General features: G+C 46.0%; 1 protein-coding gene across 1 annotated transcript; it reads left to right on the forward strand.

Moving 5' to 3' along the window:
- Window positions 1-286: 286 nt before the first annotated feature.
- Window positions 287-22,231, forward strand: LOC130188723 (dynein axonemal assembly factor 5). Its single transcript, XM_056407192.1, has 13 exons — window positions 287-824; window positions 1,289-1,473; window positions 1,588-1,712; window positions 1,951-2,069; window positions 3,681-3,913; window positions 4,280-4,504; window positions 8,022-8,165; window positions 9,638-9,806; window positions 12,883-13,030; window positions 15,594-15,744; window positions 17,347-17,503; window positions 17,771-17,962; window positions 21,559-22,231. The coding sequence occupies exons 1-13, from the start codon at window positions 287-289 to the stop codon at window positions 21,711-21,713; spliced, it is 2,541 nt and encodes an 846-aa protein (XP_056263167.1). The 3' UTR covers window positions 21,714-22,231.
- Window positions 22,232-22,281: the final 50 nt, after the last annotated feature.

Raw genomic sequence — 22,281 nt, forward strand, 5'->3', positions numbered from 1 at the left:
CTTATCCAATCGTGTATGTGTTGCGTACAGTAGCATGTTTATCTGATTGTTTTAAATCTGAATTATTGTCATTATAAAGGGATTTTATGCCAAACAAAAATGTCCTATGTTTAAAGTTGTGACACCACCTGTTCAGTGGTGTCAAAAAATGGGAGCGCAGAGAGAACTCGACGCGAGAGAAATAGGTTGTGAATGCTAATAAAGTTTGAGCTTTTGAATCGGAAGCTGTCGTAAAGCAGCCGTTTGTTGTGTCGTGTTGCTGCGAGTTGTCATAACGACAGTCAAGATGGCGGCGATGGCGGCTGGAGACGAACATGCTGCTTCTGAAGTTTTGAGGGGACTCGCTAGACATTTAAACTGTCTAAACGAGGACAACAAGGCGACAAGAAAGAGGGCTCTTGAGCTAATCAAGAAGGAGACTGTCGAAAAAGGACATTCGAGCAGCGTTTTGCAAGAGCTTTTCTCTGCCCTCCTCAAGCCTCTCCTCAAATGTCTGTCAGACCCGATGGAAAGATGCAGAGAAACCGCGATAGCGATGTTAACAGAGTTTATTCGTTGTGTCCCAAACCCGGAAGAGTCGTTGCCGTATCTCATGCCCTGTCTGGCTCAGAGGCTCGGGGAGAAGGAGTTCCTGGAGCCGGCGGAGGAGCTCCGGCTGTCGGCCGTGGAGATGTTGACGCTGACGGTGGAGGTGTGCGGGAAGCATTTAGCGCCGTATCTCACCGACGTGATCAACATACTGCAGAGGACCATCGTCGACCCTTTCCCCGATGCCCGAAGGGAAAGCTGCAATTGCACCACAAACTTTGCAAAGTGTGTGCCAGGTTAGTGTTGATGGTCTGTTGCCATGGTTTCGAGGTATTGCGTAAGTGTTAGTGAGTGAAACAGTGATTTCATTACAGTTACTTGACTTCCATCACTTGGGCTGCAAATAGTATTATTGATTAATCTTTAAATTCCTTATTTGTTATTAATAATTTAGTGCAGCGGTTGCCAACCTGTGTCAACAATCAACCCGAGTTTGACCCACTGCTGCCAGTTCTAAATGTCTTTGGCATATGACAAGTCAACCATGTTGTGTTCCCTTATTTCAGCTGAATTATTTGTAGATGCCTGAAAAGATGAGATTTATTTCAGTAATTCATGAGTTTAAGAAATAGTTATGTCTCGCTACAGCTAAGATGGACATGTGTATCCTGATATTGAGATCAAATCAATGTACCAGCCAGCAGGATAGTAACTGAATTGAATGTTGTGGTATTAATTAATGTCCTCTCTTTCTCTTTAGAGCACTTTCACATGCAGGCTGAGAGTCTTGTTAAGCCTCTGATGCAGACGATTTCTCATCAGCACTCCCGGGTACGAGTGTCTGCCATTGAAGCCACCGGGGCTGTCATTCAGCACGGCACTGGAAAAAACGTGGACGACGTGCTGTCTCACCTGGCACAGAGACTGTTTGACGACTCGCCGCAGGTTTAATGTTTAAAACAACTCATCAATGTTAGAAGTGCTATTGTGTGCCGTTAGATGTACTGCTAAATAAGTTGTTTGCTCAATTCTGCTTTCTCTGATTCTCTTTCTTACCAGGTAAGGAGAGCTGTGACGGCTGTTGTTGGTGATTGGCTCCTAAACCTGAGAGACCGATACTCTTATTTCCACAAGCTCATCCCACTCATGCTGAGCGGTATCGATGACGAGATCCCAGAAATAAGGTGAAAGTGGGCATTGTGATATTTTATTCTTTGCTTTTTAATACAATGTGACACAATCTGTTATATCCTATCTGTTCTTCTGGTTTGTAAACTTATGTTTTATAAAATACCTCACAGATGATTTTAATATTAAAAGTAAATGTCACAAAAATATCTCAACATGTATGTAGAACACAGTGCATCATATTGACAACAGACGGTGACAACTTTGATGGTTGGGACAATTTGTTTCCTGCAGACTTCTATCAGCTGATTTATGGAGGCAGGTAGGAGCCCAGTGGGAGAAAGAGAATGAGGATGATATCAAGGATAAGATGGACTTTCTCCTGTCCCCACCTCCCTTCTACCCACCAGGAGGTCAGTCACTGTCGGCATGGTTCTCCGGTCCTCCCACTATCAGCTAATTGCAAAGAAAAGTCTTATTAACATATTGTGGGAGTTTCTGGCATCAATCATCTTCATTGTCCTTTTTACTTTGCATATAACTGATCATAAGATGCATAAGTTTAAAGAAAATAACTTTTTGAGTCATTGTTTGGTTTTATCCAAGGCGTGTTTCAAGATTGAAGCAGAGGGGCTTTGCGACTGGCTGTTGAGGAACAACATCTGCAGCTATGAAACGCGCATGCATCCCTGTAGTCAAGCTTAGTGAGAACAGGATTGGGCGGGAGCATTGAGAGATACTATTACTGCTGCCCACCCAAAGCTATCATAAGCATCTTTGTTACTATCTTTCAACAAAGCAGAACAGAAGAAACTGTGTGTTGGCACTCGGGGATTGAAGGGCTTGGTTGTCTGGAGACAGACCTGATGTTTTCTAAGTGAAATGGACTTTGCAGGGAAATCCTTGGGATCCAGTGTAAGCTCCAGCTATCAACTCTGACTTTCATACATCCTTTATTATGTGTCTGTCTTATCTTATTAAAGGTCTGATTTAGGTGAACCCTCAGAAATGGTGTCTATAATCCAGTGTTACAGAAGGGCAACGTTTCTTACTGGTGCATTGGCTTCTCTGGTGTCAGCATGCATACTACAATCAAATCCAATAGTACATTTGGAAGGTTAAAGTAATCTCTACACACTTTGCTGCTTTAAATCATCTCTCTTTATTACCGCTGTCCGAATTTATAACATACCGTGAAAATAATGTTGCCGGCACTGGTTTGGAGAGATAATTATCTGCCTCGGGGCCGGGATGAGTGTGAACCTGAGGGTCCCCATGGCTTGCCTACAGTGTGTGCATGTCATGGCATACAGTACCGTGGCTTTGCATCTTGGTTTAAGCTCTGTGACACATGCTCTGTGACACATGTGACACTGGATGAGGACGTGCTCCGCCTGGGGACAGGAAAGGAAGAGGCACTCTCTTCCTCTTTGTCTTTCTCTGTCTTGCCGTCATAAATCTGCCGTGCCTCCCAGTGTGAAGAGGTCACTGTCAGATGGGGAGAGACAACCAGAAAAGGGCTTGTTTTGTCTTGTCCTCGTGTGTTTATCTGATTTATATCCGTCTTCCTTTAGTCCTCTCTTCCTCTCTCATTAGTGTGCCGTTAGGAGAAGAAGAATTAGGTGGGGCGAGCGAGAGAGAAAGAGAGGGAGAAAGGAGAGCGAGGGTTGTTGTATTTTCAATTTAGAGCGCTATTTGAGAATGTCTTTAACTTGCTCTGACACGTCCCTTGTGGGGAAATGTTAATCGTAAATAGTTATCGGTTTAATTTTAAGTTGGAGACGGCATATATTTGAAAACCTGTGAATTTGTGATGTATTGTTCCATATATGCCATTTATTACGTCTCTTTAGATTTGAAAAGGTGTGTGTTTGTTTGTGTGTGTGTGTGTGTGTGTGTGTGTGTGTGTCTCACTCACTGAAGGAGATGTAGGCAGGCTGAGAGAAAATGACCTCTTCACAGACTGATTTCTACATTAGAAGAGTGGGTATGAAAAGGTGAATGTTCTTTGTTTTCTCCTCCAGTGGAGCGTCCAGGGCTGGGCTGCAGGGAGCTTGTGCTCAGAAACCTGGGTCGGCTGCTGCCGGCCATTACCCACGACATCACCGACTGGCTGGTGCCCACACGGGTCAGGATCTCTCAACTGCTCTCAGTGCTGCTGCTTCACGCCGAGGACCACAGCACCCAGCACCTGCAGCCTCTCCTGGCCACCCTCTATACTGCCTGCATGGACGCAGAGAGGGACGTGGTCAGCAACGTGAGTCCCAGAGAGCTCGTCATCTGATCAGCAGAATGTTATTCTTCACACTCTAGTTCCTTTTTTTTGGGGATCATGTGTGGTATTTCGTAATCCCAGACCTGCACAGACCCATGTACTTGTTTTGTGATCAGTTATTGCCACACAGAATGATTTCAGGACACATCTGTTGAGCTCGACACTGGGCGGGGCTTAAGGACTTGGGATGCACCGGTTCACATCGGAGGATTCTGTAGATCTTTGATGTGTGGCAGAGTAAAGATGGACTTCCCGTGAATCTCATCCTCCTTTACACTCCCTCATGCCGATGTGTCTCTCTACCCCCCCCCCCCCTCCCCATCTCTCTCCCTCTGTACCAACATCTAGTGCCTGGCAGCTGCTAAACTGTTGGGGACCTTTGTCCCTCCTGTCGTCTTCCTCAAGCTGCTTCTGGATCATGTGGCATCCCCCTACTCTTCCTCTCACCCCTGGACCCCCCTCATGGTGCTGGCTGCGGTGCTGGGAGGCTGCTCTCCAACCCTCCTTCAACCACATCTCGAAAAGATTGCAGACACACTGTCCCACCCCGACGTCTGCCAGCAATATCAAGAGGTCAGCCGAGGGGTTGGTTGTGGATATTTACCTGAGAATAACTCCTCTTTGCTGTTGGTAACTGAGCAACATGTCTTGAGCATCAGCTGTTTTTTCTTTGCCAGTCTTGTTAGGGGATCTTGGCAGTGTCACAGAAGGTCATTTTTCTTCTCTCCCAGTGTACCTTCACACTTACTTTTGACAGTGCAGCCATCATACTGTATATTTCTTGTCCCACTTACCCTTTCTAGAAATAGATTTCCATTGGATAGATAGATAGATAGCACTACTGTACATGGGGAGTTCAGTGGGTCCACTGTTGAGCAATTTACTAAATGCTGACCCGTTTAAAGTGACAGTCCGGCCACATGGTGTTTTTCTAATCTCATATTACATGTCTCTGATGAAAATGACTCTGCTCGCATATCTTTTTTTCTTCTCCTTTTTCTTTTTTTAATACATAGCAGCACTGATTTAAAAATGTTTTTTAAAACATTGCACGGTCTGCCAGTGGAAACATCTCATCATGTCCGCAGCAGACTCTTCCCCGCTTCCTTTTCTCTTGCGCTAACCATGTTTCCCTTCCAGAATCAAAATAACAGTTGTCTGGCAGAAGTTATTTTCTGATCCTGCCGCACTACTGACTCACCTTTACCCACGACCCCCCTCCCAGTGAGGCCTGCAAGAATTTCCTCCCTGGGATAATGATAACAAAAATCGACTAATTTCACGTGACCCCTGCGAAGCTGCTCTGACCCCTCTGAGCAGACAAGGCAGGGCATAGCCTTTGTTTTCTTTTATAGCCAAGCCCAAGGCCTCCACACTGACTCTGGTTCATCCATAGCATTAAAAGAATCCCTGAAATTCCAAAGCCTGCCTGGTCAAGGCCGGTGACAAATGGCAGGGAAGTTGACCCCCTTCTGTCCTCCCTCGGTGCTATCCGGCGGGGTCAACCAGAGAGAAAGCGAACAGGACGGGACGGTCACACGTTTTTACACAGATGGAGGCAGACCACTGCTGCCCCTCTCTCTGATTCACCATCTATCTCCCTCTGTCCTCCTGTCGGTCTCTGTTCGTGACGGTGAAGCATGAAGCGTTGGGATTCAAGAGCGAACCCAGACAAAGCACCTGCAACATTCTTTGACAACAGGCAGAGTTCATAGCAGGGAGCAGAGCCAGATCACCGTGTCGCTGTAAATAACACCACTGGAGGCGGGAGCACCTGCATCCCTCTGCCTCTTTAACTAGCTGTTGTTTTAGCCCTTATATTCTTTCATGATTTAGTTATATTTATTAATGGTTCAGTTACCTGTATACACACAAACAAGGAATACATATTCTTTTTTAAATGTTGTATGAGGAATCTCTAGAACTAGCCACTTGAATCAACGGCAGAGAGGAATAGAAAATGATGTTTTACTTGGGACAAAAATGAGATAATATGAATAATCTTGAAAGTGAAACGAGGCAGGGTAAACTGCTGGGCTCCATGTTGGGGAACAAGGCGAAGATTTGAAACTGATACACGATACCTCTGTGTGACTTAACCTCGGGGTCTCTTTCAAGTCCCCGTTTTATTTTCTTTATTTCGGAAGGAGAACAAGACGGCTTACAAAAATGAATGACGGATGCTCGGTGAAAAGTATTGGTCATGAATTGAAGCTGATTGAGGGCGAAATGAAAAGCGAGTCAGTGGTTGATGTTCCGAGGTACCCTCTGTAGGGGTATTCCACAGAGGATGAACAAATCCCCACCATCACACACGACTTGCACAGCCGAGTGCCGCTGTGTTGTGGTTTGCCATGGAGACGGGGGCGTCGCACTATCTGCAGGGCTGGAGTAAATTGGTGAAGATAGTGCCAAGAGAGAGGAAGAACAGCGTAAAGAAGGGTTCTAACACTGGATCATCTGCATATTTACAACTTCAAAGTGCCTGACCTACAGCAGCCTATAATAAGGCTCTGTATGTGTGCAGAGAGAAGCGTCTGCACTGGTGTCACAACTATCAGCATTCTGCTGAACAGACACACAGTGCCATACATCAGTGTGTTTGCTGCTCGCCTGCCCCGTGTCGTGGATGACAGCTGCATACTGCTCCCTTCTCCACTGGCCGACAGATGAGGGAAAGAAAGGCAGCGGAGCAAACTTCACCTGACGACAAGGGGTCGGCATCCCATGCGTCGCCAGTGTTTGTTTTCCTGTTGCCGTAGCAACATCAGTGTCTGTGGGGGGTGGGCTCCCCACTGGATAGGAATCCAACTTCTGGTATGGCTCCCTAAAGTGAGTGTGTGTGTGTGTGTGTCATTAATGCATCCAGTGGTGGACAGATGCTTCCACACTGCGTAACGAGGCCCCTGGAGCGTGCCCAGGCCAATGAAACCAGGTGCCTGGCTCCAGGTGTCCACCTTATCATTACACCGCACCACTTTTTCCACTCTTTCTCTTTCTCTCTCTCTCTCTCTCTCTCTCGGGCCAGTCAGCCCTAATGGTTGTTTTCTGCACATGTATAATATGGGTGTATGTGTACACTGATGTGTGTGTCTGCCACTGTCTGCACGTTATTTCCACGACTGCCTCCCCTGGAACTCCTCGAGTGTTTATGTGCCAGTGAATTGCTCGGCCAGAGGCAGGGGCTTCCCCATCAATGACTGCGTGAACACATTCAAACAGGATGGAAGTTTAGTTTAGCCTCAGTAAAATGTGTTTGCACACCTAACTGACACCCTGGACTTAAGATACGCACAACGAGCTTTTTCCAATGTGTGCTCAAGGCTCTATTGCAAAATGAAAACATTTGCCTTGCAGACTGGAAGTCCCTTAGTTCTCTTTCCTCCTCAAAAGTCCGGCCTTTTTTTTTTTTAACGCACATCTTTTCTTGGCTCAAAGTTTGTTTTCCCTCAACTTTTATGCCAAGCTGTGCCGTACAATAGCTACTCAAATTTGGGGGAAAGACGGTGTGCCCCCTGGTGATAGCGCCCTGGTATTTGTCGGGGTGTGTGTTCTGAGCGATGGAGCGTGATGTGGAGTTTGGGTATTTCTTCTTCACACACACTTCAGTTCCCCCCTTTGCCACCCAACTCCTCATCACTAGACCAGAGTAAATGCCTGGAGGGCGCTCAACCGGTCCTCAGTTCTCCATATACAAAAAAAACACACACACTCGCACACACTCCCCTTACCTTCCATATCCCCCTGAAACCCTCACCCTCCCCTCTCATCCAGCCCTCATGACAGGCTGCGAGAAAACAGGAAAAGAGGCCGTGATCCCGGTGATGGCATAGAAATTAGTCGGAGCCGCAGGTCTTTGTCTAAACATGAGCTCAGCACAACACTGGCTGACAAGTGACAGCAATCTCACACACACACACACACACGTGTCTGGAGATGGAAAGTTCTCACTCTTGGAAAAAGCAGTTTGAGAGGATTGAAGTGCATCGGGGTTCATTGATGGACGGGCTGAAAGTTCACGGCAAATACTCCTCACATCCGTTTAAAAGCCAAACGAGGCGATCTCATAATATACATCCCTCTTTCCCAGGTCGCGTATTTGGATCAGTTGTTGAGCTGCGTGGACGTGCTGCTGCGTCAGTGTGAATCCGACCACGGATCAGTCAGCCTGCAGCTGCTGCAGGTGTTGGTCACGATCCAGAGTTTCTCCACTGAGCCACGTCTCAGCGAGAAGGTGAGCAAACGCAACCCCGCAGTTGGACGATGTGATCTCAGGTACTCCTTCTCTTCAGCCATCCCTTTGTTCTTTGGGCGAACAGCATATCGCCTCACCTAAGTCATTCTTCTTTTCGTATTCTTCTTTGTTAATTATACTTTCAAATGGCACTTTTTTTTTTACCCCTCCATTAGTTTTCCATCCTTTTTTACGAGAAAGGTAAGGAAGTTTTATGAAGCAACCGAGCTATTTGAGGAATGTCAGCATTTTTATGAGTTCAAAGTGGGCACGGCCAACTGTGTGATTACCCACTTAGTCAGGGGGGCTGAAATTGCACCTTTGGAGTGGAACTTTAAATCCAGTCCTGGGTGAAAGGAGGCGGGTGAAAGGTAGAGAAAAAGACAGACAGAAATAGATGAAAAAAAACAGATGGAGGGAGAGGTGAGTTGTGTTCCTGAGCAGGTGTGTGTCATCGGCCCAGTCCCATTTGTGGCTCCATAACGCCTCCTCAGGCCACAGCGGCCAAGCCAGACGCGAGTACGCTTCCATGTTGTGGCCGGCCGGTAAACGCAAAGGGACAAACGGGAACAGTGACAAGGGAAGCCAGCGGTATCTGAGGCCAGCGCATCGTCGCCAGAGGAGGCTAATGACAGGGAGAGGAGAGCGGGAAGGGATTGGCAGCGGTGCCTACCAGACACCACATGGGCCACCAGTGTGAGTGTGTGTGTGTTTACGTCCGTCTGCATCAGTGTGAGTGTGTGTGTGTTTAGACAGGGAGCGGTGTTAGACAAGAGATGAGAAGGAATGGATAAAGCAAAAAGAGAGGGAGGGTGAGAATGACCTTGGGTATTCCCGGACCCAGAGGGAAAGCGGAACTTGTTTTCCCAGAAAACGGGGCACGTCTTTCCCATCAGCGGACGGCTCATGTCTCGCTCTCTTCTGAAGAGGCCGATCTGTGACTCGGATGTTGTCTCCGTCCCTGTCGATCCCTGAGGGACCATGAAGGGGACTATGAAGCCCCAAAGGTCACTTCCCCTGCCCTGAAGAGTTAGCGAATTATTTACTCTCCTATCTTTCACTCCCGCCTTTTCCTCCTAGCTCAGTTTTATTGGTGTGTGTGTGTGTGTGTGTGTGTCGGTTCCTGTGCCTTTTGTGGCATCCTGTGTATCTGTCTGGGTTTGTGTGTGCTTTTGTGTCAGACCTTGTCGTGTCTGCGGTGTTGTTCTTCCCATGGCTTCACTTGATAGTTTTGTGCCTCCTGTGACCCGAAGAATTCCTGAAATGACAAAAAAAACTGTCTGTAATTGTTGAACTTAGACACAATACCCCCTGCTCTGTTATCGTTTTCTTCCTCAACTCCTCATATCGCCTTGTTTCCTTCCCAATCTTCTCCGTCTCTTTGTCATAGGATTTTATGTAACGAATGCGACTTTAAAAAAATAGAACAAATGTCGTGGTGATGTTGCTCCGCCTGACCCTCTCTCCTGCAGGCCGTGGAGAGTGTGCAGCTCTTGAGTAAGGTGCAGGGCCTGGACTCAGCGGTGGAACTCTATAGACGACATATGGCCCAGCTGTTGGAGTGGCTATCTGGCTCCGTCAACACCTGGTCCAGTTACTCCCCACAGAGACTTCAACTGCATATCATCGTCATACAATCGGGTGAGACGGGAAGCCTGACTGTGCACAAGACATCGCCAAATTCTACAGCAGGTGCTGAAGTTTGCACACGATGACGGTCAAAGATACACAGTGATGTTTTGAGAATTTGGTCTGTCAAATGATCTGTTAATAATGTGGAAATCACTGTCAGTCGTCAGCCTGAACCTGCAGCTCTTTGGGTCCATTTCCCCTCAACACGTTGGTGAGACTATTTAATCTAGATCATGTTTTATTAAAGATTACTGCATAGTGCAGTTTGTGAAGCCATTCTTTCCTTAACTTGTTCAGACACGCGTTACATCATATTTTAAGCGTCAAGCTGTTTTCCTGTTCATACATGATCCATCATGGAGGCAGCTGTCAAAGCAGGATTACATATTCGCTCTTGTACAAAGGATCCAGACAGTTTCTTGAAATCGTTGTGTCCAGATGGATCATTTTCGAGTACCGGCACTCATAGACGAAGCAAAAAGCCTCAACCGTATTTTCATATCGTCCCACACTGCCAATGAGCTGTGTACGCATCACATGTTTGACACGCATGTGTCGATGGCGGTTGGAGCAATTGTCAGCGCCACTTAATGGATGTGAGGGCTGTCAAATGATGCAGTGTTTAAGGTCCATCCAGCCATTGGGGCGTGAAGCAATACATCATACAGATATTAGTATGATTTATTGCTTGACGCTCAAGTGGATGTGTGCTGCTCCATTGTGGTTTTACAAGATGTTGCCCATCAATGACCATCAGTCAAAGACACACGAGAAGATTTTTTTTTTCTTTTCTGTTACCCAAGCAAAGAGGCTCATGAATCAACCAAACCCACACAGATAGATACAAAATCCAACAACAGGGTTTTCATTGCACAGATTTAAAAAAGTTGTCGTGAGCAAAGGTTTCTGACGTGTGTGTGTGTGTGTGGCTTTGACCCTGTCTTTGGTGCTTAGACTTCACATTACCTCCCTCTTTACCACATAATCCTCCATCATCAGCACCTCCCCGTACCACACTTTCATCTTCATCGCTTCCTCCCCCCTTCCTCTTTCTTTCTAACTGACTGGGCAGCTGTGTACCCCTCTAATCCCTCCCACACACACAGGGTCTCACACACAGTCCCACGGCTAACTGACCAGTCCATTGTAAATCCACTCAGTGATCCCCATGCAGGTCACTACATCAAACGGCAACCACAGCCGCCTGCTCTTGACCTTACCCTGGATCAAGGCGTGCTTGTGTGTGTGTGTGTGTGTGTGTGTGTGTGATGCTCTAAGCTTCCCTTGGTTCATGTCTACTGATCTTTGGTCCATTAACATGACCCAAGGACTTTATTACGGCCGTCCCGACAGACAGCGTGTGGCTGCTTTGTTTGATGTGCACATGATTCGGGGAAAACAGCCCTCCGATGAACAATTGTCGGTAGTTAATTTGACAACTGAGAATTTGTCATTTTGCTTGCTCATCAGCTCCTCACACTCCATCTGTGTATGTGGAGACAGGATAATTATTGCCCTCTCATATCCTTCTCACAATCTTTGTCCTTCAGATGGTGTAAACATGTCTGGTCCATTGTGTGTAAACTGACTCTCTTTCTCTCTCTCTCTCTCTCTGCTTGGGTTTTAGTGCCTTGCTCAAGGACAGGATACATGTTGACAGTCTCTCTTAGCAGCACTGATATGCGTTTGTCTGTGTGTGTCTCGAGTGTGGTGAAATGTCCTAATGCTGCCTTGACATACTCGTAGATGGTGTGTGGCGACCTCTTCTCTCACGCCTCTCGTTAAATGACACACACTTCGACTCACACATTCACATCGGATACAATTTCCCATACCTCTTTCTAAGGTTGGTTGCTACCCTTGAGCAGTCTCAGGATTTCCTCTGACTCCTCTCATTTATGAACAAGTCGGAGTCCAAACAGGGCATGGACACCGTTATCACGTCTTACACCCAGATTACTATATATACCTCTGTAAACATGCAGTCAGCCGGTGGGTGGTCATGATTATGACTTGGAATATTTGCACTGTGAGGATCTTATTTTTCCTGTTATGGAGCATTTGTGTATGTCACACAAAGACCCGTCTATGTGTCACTTCCATAAACCACTGTGTCACTGTCTCGCCGGCCCATCGAGGTCTCAATAACAAGCCTTCTTGTCTGTACTGAACATAAAAAGTCTTGAGTCTTTGTGAGCCTTTTCCTGTTGAGCGTTTGACAGTTGACCTCGAGACTGGACACAAAATAATGAACAGAATGTGTGAATGAAAGGGAAACGCGAGAGTTTTTAACGACAGGCGTTGTATTTCGTGGTTGAACTGAAAATGAATGAAGTTATTTATACTTAGGTGGAAAGGAAGACTTAAATAGAATCCAGGTTCAAGCACTGCTGAGGTGACACTGAATATAGCGTTGAACAAACTAGGTTACATGTTAACATTATCATATTGCAATAGTGGCATCCAATGGTTAAGACGTCATTTAACTACAACAATCCTGGTTCAATTGAGGATTGTGACCTTTGTTTCACGTTCATCTCTCTATATTTGCTGTGTGTGTGTATATATATATATATTGTGATGTCTTGAGAGGACGGGATCGTGAGGCGTGGGTACACAAATCAAGATGACAGGCGAGGGATTCTTTAACTCAAAGTTTTTGTAATTAGATTCTTCTTAACAAAAAGGTAAACTTAACGCCAACAAAAGTCGTTGTACAAAACAAACGTCAGTGCTTCAGTCTTCTCCTGGTTCATTGTCTTTAACATGATATCAGAACTCTCCTGAGCTCCTCTCCTGTCTTCACCCTCACACCAGCTCCACAGGCTCATCCCTTTCAGCTGTGCAACAGCCTTGGCCCGCCTGCACTGCTGAGTGGGAATTGTAGTTTTTTTACACTGGATGTCATGCTGGTTGTAGTCCCTGCTGCAACCACCGGGAAGGAATGTACCTCCCATTAATCACCATTCCTCTTATGACATCACAATATATACATACATACATACATATATGGTTGTGTGTGTGATTTACTGTAAACTCTAATTAAAGGAACATAAATGTCAAATCCAAACCATGTGTGTCCTAGGTCCAGTGATTGGGGAGTTTGTGAGCCCGTTGATGCCCCTGCTGTTCAGCTGCCTTCAACCGGACAGAGACCCCGAGATGAGGATGAGCATCTTCGCGATGCTTGCTAAATTGCTACTGGATTCAACCAACACACTAGATTCCAAGGGGTGAGTGGAGCACTTGCACACATACTGTGCTAACAATAACATCTCCCCTCACACACACACACACAACCAAAAACACCCATAACAACTTAATTGCCGGTTAGTTTTTCTGCCACTTCATCAGTGCAGGATGTTACATTGGGCTTTAGTTGTTTTGTGTTTGTCGAGTCTGAGTTTTCCAAGTCATCGTTATTAGCTCAGCTCATATTTTTAGAATACACCTCACACTAACATTAGTACCGCACCCACTTGGGATCATAATTAGAAACACACCCACAAGAAACGTAACAATGTAATAACCCCATCAGCTCCTTTTGTACTACATTCAGGCAGATGATGATGATCTGGTTATACATGTTCATCATGCATAACACATTATAAACCTCATTACAACTATCTTAATTGAGTTGGTCACTCCCCAGTATGCCTCAAGAACACTTCCCAGTATGCCTAAAGAACACAACATCTCTCCTCCGTGATTTAGTAACACCTTTGAGTGGTTGACTGATGAAGGAAAACCAATAGGAGGGATGTCTGGCACCCAGAGAGAAGCTCCCGTTTGTGGGTTTTTCCTCTCTGCCGCTCTGCTTCCACTCTCGCCCTGCGTGGTTTCCTCCGAGCCCTCAGCTGTTCCTGCTTCCAGGCCTGGCTCGGAGCTCTAATCTGAGGGAATGCATTAAACCTGAGGCCCTCACCGGGTCCCAGCGAGCATGGCAGCTGCTGCTGTCCATCAGAAAGACACACCTCCTCCATGGGGTTGCCATGGAGACATCTGTGCTGGGTGTAAATTCCCCTAACCCTAGATGCAGCCAAGCGGTCCATAGGGTTGTAGGTGTTTCTATTGGTTAATGTGAGGGTTAGCCTTTGGCAGGAGCCTGGCAGCAGTGTAAAGAAGATGATACACAATAATAGGCTTGTCAGTGAAAAATGTGTACAGACAACAGGAAGTGTTCTGAAGCCAAAACATTCTGCCACCTTTGCCAAAAACGTTGAAATTGGAACTTTGCGTTCAGGCTTAATCATATTATTGTTTCCATAAAGTGAATTTGAGACAAAAGGAGCCTCTGTCTCTTCGCCACTCCCAGCGTGGCCACCTGCACCGCTCACCTCCTTTCTCCTTCCTCCGCTGTACCTGCGGTCATCAAAGGACCATCGGAAGAGAGAAATCATGTTCCAGCTTCAAAAGCTTTCAAACAAATGCTTGACTCGCTATATAGGGGCTGTGCGGTGCAGTCTGACATAATATTTCCATTCATACTAATCTTGTCCCTCCATTCATGATTTTATAGCCTGCTCAGCAGATTGTAGCACGCACGCACACACACACACACACACACACGAGTGTGCTATATGTCATCAAGAGGGCAATGATAGTCATACAGAAAACTCTTTTCTCTGTTCTCCAACCAAAATGACATAATGACAGCTCCAGTACAAAGCAAAGCAAGCAGAAAGGGAAAGTAGGCGTGTGTACACGTACGTTTCTTTCATCAACATCCACACACACATAACGTCTTTGTTTCATCTGGAATTGAGTGCTGTGATTACAAAGCTGGATGTGAAATTTAAGTAGAAGGCGATGTGTGAGAAAATAAAGTTCACCCTCCTTCCCCTGAAAGTTGCATGCAAATATCCTCGGCCACTTACGAGGGAGACACGAGTGCGTGTTGTTCTTCAATAACTCGGTCCCACTGCACTATAGGAGACCAAATGATGTATACACGTACAACACTTAAATAAGGAATTTAGTTTAAATCAGTTATTTGGATAACAGGCATTTGTATAAAAAGTGCACGATGAGATCCTAAAATTACTTCTGAAATCTGATAATTTAATTAATTGAATACGTTCTTTTTTTAACTTTATCATGTCCTCTTAATGACATATGGCGTGTGCGCGCACAGACATACAAGATAAATCCAAGCCGTCATTCATTACATTACATCTCATGGAGCTGACTCTTTTATCCAAAGTGACTGACAATAAGATCATTCAACCAAGAAAACAAACTCAGAACAACAAGAATCAAGAAAGTAACATTTCTACAAGAAAGCCAAACTACAAAAATACCATAAGTAATTAATTCAAGTGCTACTGAAGTGCTCATCTGTATTTATTCAAGATATATTTATATAAGATGTGTTTTTACTTTCCGGTCGAAGATGTGGCGACTTTCCGCTGTCCTGGTGTCAGTGGGAAGCTCGTTCCACCAATGAGGAGCCGGGACGGCAAACACCACAGTTCATTGATGAAGAGCTTTCAACACCTGTAGAGATGAAGAGCCTGAACAAGCCACCGTTCTGGCTGTATTATTGGCACACAGTCTCCCCCTGCTGGCACAAAACATTACAGCACATTTTTACAAATTAATGTCGTGACGAGTTTGTTCACGACACCAGCCGAACAGTCGGATGCTCGAGGACTCAGCGAGAGCTGGTGGGCAATGCACATCGTGGCAGTGAGCGACAGGATGTCAGAGGGTCGGCCTGAAAAAGAGAGGGAGACGGGAAAGGAGGACACTCGTATGTTTGCTTCTTCACTATTTGTGCTCTCTGCCTCCTTCCAGGCATTTCCGCGATGAGTCTGAGAAGTTCCTGAGTGACGTCTTGCTCCCTAACCTGGTGTGGCGCGCAGGTCGCATCGCTGCTGCCGTCCGCACCGCGGCGCTCAGCTGTCTGCTGGCCCTGCTGCATGGAGGGGCCACCACACCAGGACAGGTACACACAGACACATGAATGCTGTCGGGGCCGTGCACATGTGACACACAGGGCTTTACATCTATTTCCACCTGTGCAAAAGGACCGATAAGCATTGGAAGAGAGCACCAGGGATATAAAAGGTCACCAGTCGAGCGTCCTCCTGATGCAATCTGCAGAAACACGATGTGTTCACTCGGCTGTAAAGGAAAAGATGTGCTCGTGCATTCTTCTAATCCACGAGGAGATGACATTTACTTCAAATTCTCTGTTTAGTCCATTTCACAACATGATAGATGATCCCACTTGGTCATTTTGGAAAATATATCCGCCATCTTTCTCCGCTCGGCTGAGAGAGTTGGCCGCGGCAGGTAGCAGGTGTGCGTGGGGCCAAGCGGGTTCACATCCCTTTGTCCCTCAGGAACAGTGCTTCCCCTGTTCTGGGCCCTTGTTGTAGGTCGGAGCTGCCACCGGGACATGCCCTTGCACCTGCCTGTCCGAGCATGTGCCCAATTACAGTGTTTGTGCTCACACACACACACACACACACACATATCGCTGTATGGAGAGTGACCAGTTTAAACCGGATCACACGCTTATTCTATTCACCCGTCTTCAACTACAAGGCAACGCAAACAGCTGGGGGACAATGTGGGCGTTTTAATATCTAATGGCATCCAAATGTCCTCACAAGTATTTAAAGAAACCTGGAAGAGTGTTGGCCAAACAAGGACGTGTTGCCTTCCAAGTTTGGGTTCATAATGAGCGTGACTGTATAGCTGAAATGGACCGCATGTCCAGCTGTGTGTGACAACAGAAGGCTGTGTGTTGTTTCCACGGGGAACATCAAACCGCCTTTCATTCAGAAGGATATTGTTTCCTCTCTCCTCCCTCTGATAACACGCTCCAATTACACTTGGCCTCCTCAGATTGTCACTGATGTAATGCCGGATCTCCTCTCTGCCAAATGTTCCTGTTCTTTCTCTCCATTCCCTCCCTCTTCCCTCGCTCCCTTTCTTTCTGTGTTTCGAGAGCAAACCGACGGGGTGACAGAGGTTTTAGCCATTAGCTCTTGGCTTGTGGTTTCTGTTCCTCTCTTTCTCATCTGTTGGTGGGATGAAAACATCGGGCCACGCTGTTCTTCTGAAGCTGGGCCCCGTGCCCGTCTCTTTAAGCTAAGCCTCATGTGAATCGGTCATGCGTCAGGTGATATTTCACTTTGGTACAAAAAAAAGCACCAAATCAATTTAAATCATTGAAGGAAAGTGTGGAAACGGTTCTTTGAGTTTAACTGGGGACGCGTCGCCACCGCCACCAAGCCGCCGTGGCTTTTCTGGTTTAATTGACGCCCTTTAGGTGTCAATAAAATGGATGCACACATTTTAGAAAAGGTTTTGGGAATTACAATAAATGTTCCTGACTGCAGTCCATATGGAAATCTACATGAAGGAAATTGTAACTTGATTACACTAAATTATGGTTTTGTAATCTGCTTTATTTGACTTTAATCCTTTAATTCTCCTTGAGTGAGTTTTATTGTGTTGTGTCTCCACATATGGGGAGATATTGCACTTGTTCAACACTTCATATATTTGAATGCTGCTCTGTCTTTTCTGTGATCAGCTGCTGTGTCTGGAAGAGAAACTGTGTCCCCCGGTGTTGTCAGCCCTGGAAGAAGACTCTCAGATGGGCCGACTGTTGGCCTGTCGCTCCCTGACTGTCATTCTCCGGCTCATAGGAACCAGTCTGCACCCAGAGGCCCTCAACAAGATCTATCCTGGTTGGTGTGGCACACACGGACATTAATGCACACAATGTCTGTCGAAATGGACAAAACACGATGAATTCTGTAAAATCACACGAACATTTAACTTCATTTCTAATGTTTGTTTGCATTTAAAATAACTGTTTTAGATGCCAGAAATGTGGCTTTTGAGGAAAAGAAAGTAGCTAACCCACACAGCAGTGAGATAGTTTAATAAAGTCTCATTTCTGATCTACTTCCCGTGTGTGTGTGTGTGTGTGTGTGTGTGTGTGCGCTCCTTAGTGCTGCTGAAGCGGCTGGACGACAGCAGTGAGGAGGTGCGCGGCGTCGCCCTGCAGGCCCTCGGGCTGTGGCTGTCCAGCCTGACCGGAGACTACAACCCTGAGCTCTGTGCTGCTCATCTGCAGCTCCTCTTCCAGCAGCTCCTCCTGCACCTGGATGACCCTGACGTCTCGGTCCAGGACGACGTGCTCGGTGAGATGGGAAGGCGGGTTTTGAACCTGCAACCTCAGAGATGAGGATGCAGTGTTAACGGGTTTAACAGGAGGTCGTGCACACGGCCCGATAATGCTGTGTGCACAAACGAATAAGTCGTCTGGATCTTAGGAAATATTGACTCTGTGTGGAATGCATCGTAGCTTTTCCATGAAGACTTTATGATTCCTGACTATTAATCAAAATCATCAACTCTTGATCGGAGTAGCACACTGTTCTAGTGAACTGTTGACAGTCCTTGATATGCGTGGTAAGAATGAGGAGGGGTTGTGAAGATAACGTTATGGGATGCTTATGATCTCTGAAACATCCTCATGTGTGCATGCAGTGTACGGCATATGGCTGAGGTGACGATGAAGGCATAGTTTTGCCGTGATGCTCTGCAGACCTGCCTGCGGGGTTCCAGACCCTCCCAGCAGGACGAGGGGAATTAGGAGTATCAAACACTCGGTTATTGTCTGGCTCGCTGCCAGAAGCTTCCACCTGTATCTGTCATCCTTCTTGTTCACATCATTTATCACCAAGAGCAGCTCAAGCAAATCCTCCTGCCAAAGAATTTCAATGAATGGGGGCGTGGCCCTCGAGTGAAACACAAGATCCACAGATGGATAAGCGCCCACCTCAAAGAGACACTTCACAGGTCCATGGAGGCTCTAATGTCTGATTAACTCTTCTGCCAGCGCACCTGGGGTGGACTGGGCTGTCTGTGTTCCAAGCTCCGCCTCTCCCTCTGACAGCTAATGGCAACCACATGGAGACCCCCCCGCCCCCCTCCCCCTCCCTGCCCTCGCCACCTTTCCAAAATCTGTCCCCATACCCATCCCACTTAATCCCTCCGTCTTTGATCTTTTTGTCGAACTTCCTCCCCTCATACTTGGTGTTTTGAGACGAGCCCTTAGCTTCACGGCTGTGTTTATTGATGTATCTGGAAAGTCTGAAGTGTGTAACCAAGGCTCAGCTCCTCTGGACTTTCACTCCCGCCCACTCTCGTGGACGCTAGCTGTCATTACGTCCGACAGGATGCAGGTGAGCGCTGAAGTCGGCACAGAGAGGCCTCCCTACGGATCTCTCATCTTCACACTGCCACACACAAAAGAAGATAGGGGAACAAGAGTGGAGAGGGGATTCACACACTCACCAGGTGCAGCAGTAGTTTTCATACTGTGATTTCTAGCACTGCCAGACGGCTTTTGAAAGTCTTCCAAGGACAATAAGCGTTTTTGTTGACGCCATTGGTTATCAAAGCGTCTGTAACCTTGACTGCAGAAGGCCGAATAACACACGTAGAACAACTCGTGAACCTTTGCCCACACGCTGCACATCTGTGGTTCAGTGGTTTTGCGTCTTGTGCTGTAAGTTGAGGATTTGCATTGAAAGGCGAGACTGCACTTCTGTATGTTCCATTTAAACATGAAAGGGATCTGTTTCTTTTCTCTGTTGTCGCAACTCATTATCTGGCAATAAGTTACTCGCCAAAACTGATACGAGGCAAAAGATAAGTCTGGTCATATTTCAGAGCAAAACCACGACACTTGTGAAAACAACAGTCTCGTCTGTTTGCCTGATGCCGTTGATCGATCGTGTTCCTCTGAGCCGAAGAGCTCAAAACACTTTAGCACAGGGTGAGATGCTTCTTTGTTATGATGAACACGAGCTCTGTATCTTTCTCCTCATGTGATCCCACATCATCAACCTGCTGCTGTAAATACTCACCAGAGCACTAAACTCACATGAGACCCCCGGCGCATGCATTTCATCCTGTTTGAGTAACATTTGCTAACAGCTGTTTTAAGAGATATGCTTCTTTTTTTTTTCATTCTTTTTTTTATGAACTAATCAAACACTATTTGTGACCCCTTTTATTTTAGAAGATTTCCTTTTTCAGTGGGCACACATTTTATTCAAATATCGGCAAAGGATGTCGACGTGTTGAGAGGCGCTTTGTTGACTGACAAAAACATAGAATATTGTCATTTCTTATTCTGTAAACATAATTGTCTGTCAGCAGACGAACTGTTGTTAAGTTCATAATAACTTATTATCAGCTCTAGTGTGTCTCAGCGTGTCATGCATATGACACACAAATAATAGCCATTGTGTGTCGCCCAGTTCTTCAAACGTTGGTCTCCATGGAGACCAGTAGATTCCTAGACAGCTCTCTTTGTGAAAACAGATGACCTCACACCTTGCTGAGTGATCATCTGTATCTGACAGCACTCGTCGTAACCGCCTGTGCCACAAATGTGGAGGCATTCCTCGCTCTCATGCGTGACTTTGTTTGAAGCGTTTCTTTTTTTTCCTTTTCTTGTTCCTCTTCTCGCTCTTTCTTCCTCTCCTATCTTTCTTTGTTTCTTTTTTGTTTTTTTTATAATAGTTGATCCCATTCTTGTGCTTCTAGGATTTCAAACGCATATCTGTGAAGTGGCTTGATTTGTGCAGCGTGTCCTGACAGCGCGATGGACAGCACCCCCCCCCCCCCCCTGTCTCCCTCTCATCCCTCCTTCTCTCTCTTCTCGTCCTCCACCCTTATTATCCCACCGCCCTGGCAGCACGGCCGCTACCTGCTCAATCACGCAGGCTGTTGGCACGGGTGTAGCTCAATTCTCACAAGTCATTGTTCTCCTCGCATTCAAAGTCTCAACACCCCACCTCTATCCCATCGGAGTTCAGTATACACAAAAGCTCAAAATCCCCTCCATCTCCTTGAAGAACAAAGGCGGGTATCGGATGATGAGTTTACATGAGCTAAACCATCCAGCGTGATGGCGTGTCGCCACTGGAGCAGCACTTTTGCATTGTGGTTGCCGAAGCATTTACCCATTGACAGCAATTCAAGTAATTCGATATACTTCTGAAAATCAGCACACGGGGTGGGAACAGTAGGAGGAAAACTATTTGAACAGAGGTGTATCGCCTCTCAGTGGAAGGAAGGGACACCTGCATGTAAAGTGTGTGTGAGGCGCAGAGTTCACGTATTGTAGTTCATCACTGCCATCGTCTGGCGTCACGACTGCTTTTTGACTCGGCTGTTACAGAAAATCAAGAGATTATCTATCTTAACATGTTAGAAACTAAAACTTCATTCTAGATCTACAGTAAACTGAGGGTTGATCCGCCCGGATGTGACTTAAAGTCTTTTTTTTTTTTCCTGAGCATTTGAGTTCTAGAGAAACTCTTCCTCCCTCCAGGTGCATGTTTCATGTTTGATTATTGACCTGATTGATTGTCAAAAGCAACATGGAAGAAGAAGAAAAGAAGGCATCAGAATGATTAACCATCAACCTATGTGATCTGAAGGTCACAAGCTTCCAAACTGGATTTAAGTCTCCCCTAAACAAGTACAATAAAAGGAATGGTTTGGGCAATGAGATTATCGACTTTCCTCTGGGGAGTAAGATGAGAAGATCAATAACTTTTTATTGTGTGCTTTTAATGCCAAATCTTTGGATACTGTTTTTATGAAGAATATTTATGCAGAACTTTGAGTATTTCTGCTTCTATTTGAGTGTCTCTCATTTCATATGCCGAGTGCCACCTCCTCTCCTGAATCTTTTTTTATCTCTTTGTGTGTCCAGAGGTTCTGAAGAAAGGCAGCTCGGTCCACCCGGCACTTCTGAGGAGGGAGGCGGAGGCCGTGAGAGACCACCACCGGAGTCCTCTGCTCTGCGACCAGCTACTCCAGCACATCAGCGCTCTGACCACCGAGACCACAGCGACGCGTCCGGAGTGACCTGAAGAGCTCACTGCACTGAACGCTCTGCCTTTTAATCGAACGGCCTCTCACAACATGTCGGTAATACGACGGAGCATCTTTCATTCGAGGACTCGTTCCCCTTAAAATGAAACTACTTGCCCTGTTTTTTTATTTATATCAGTTTTTATATTTGAACATTTAAATATCTATTTTAATGCTGAATATCCTCTTGACCATTTGTTCAATAACAATTGTTCTTCATTCATTACTATTACAATAAATCCTTTGGTTCTAGTGTGTTGTTAGAGTAAAAACAAACAGAGGTGTGATGCACTGTGGTTGTGGTTAAATGTAATGTACTCATCAAATGAATTGCTGAACACAACTCTCACCATCCCCGCCTGCAGATGGTGCTGAGTCAGAGAAGCTGGTCATGTGTTTGTTAAAATAAAATAGAACTTGTTTTTCTATTATTACAAACAATACATTATACTATATTGAGATGTATGAAAACAAAGTACATTCAAATAAATCAGAATCTTTAAAATACTGATTGAATTTAGTATTAATGCATTTAACAGTAAATTGTGAAAATCAAAATATC

This window comes from Pseudoliparis swirei, chromosome 23, assembly GCF_029220125.1.
Source record: "Pseudoliparis swirei isolate HS2019 ecotype Mariana Trench chromosome 23, NWPU_hadal_v1, whole genome shotgun sequence".
Lineage (NCBI taxonomy): Eukaryota > Metazoa > Chordata > Actinopteri > Perciformes > Liparidae > Pseudoliparis > Pseudoliparis swirei.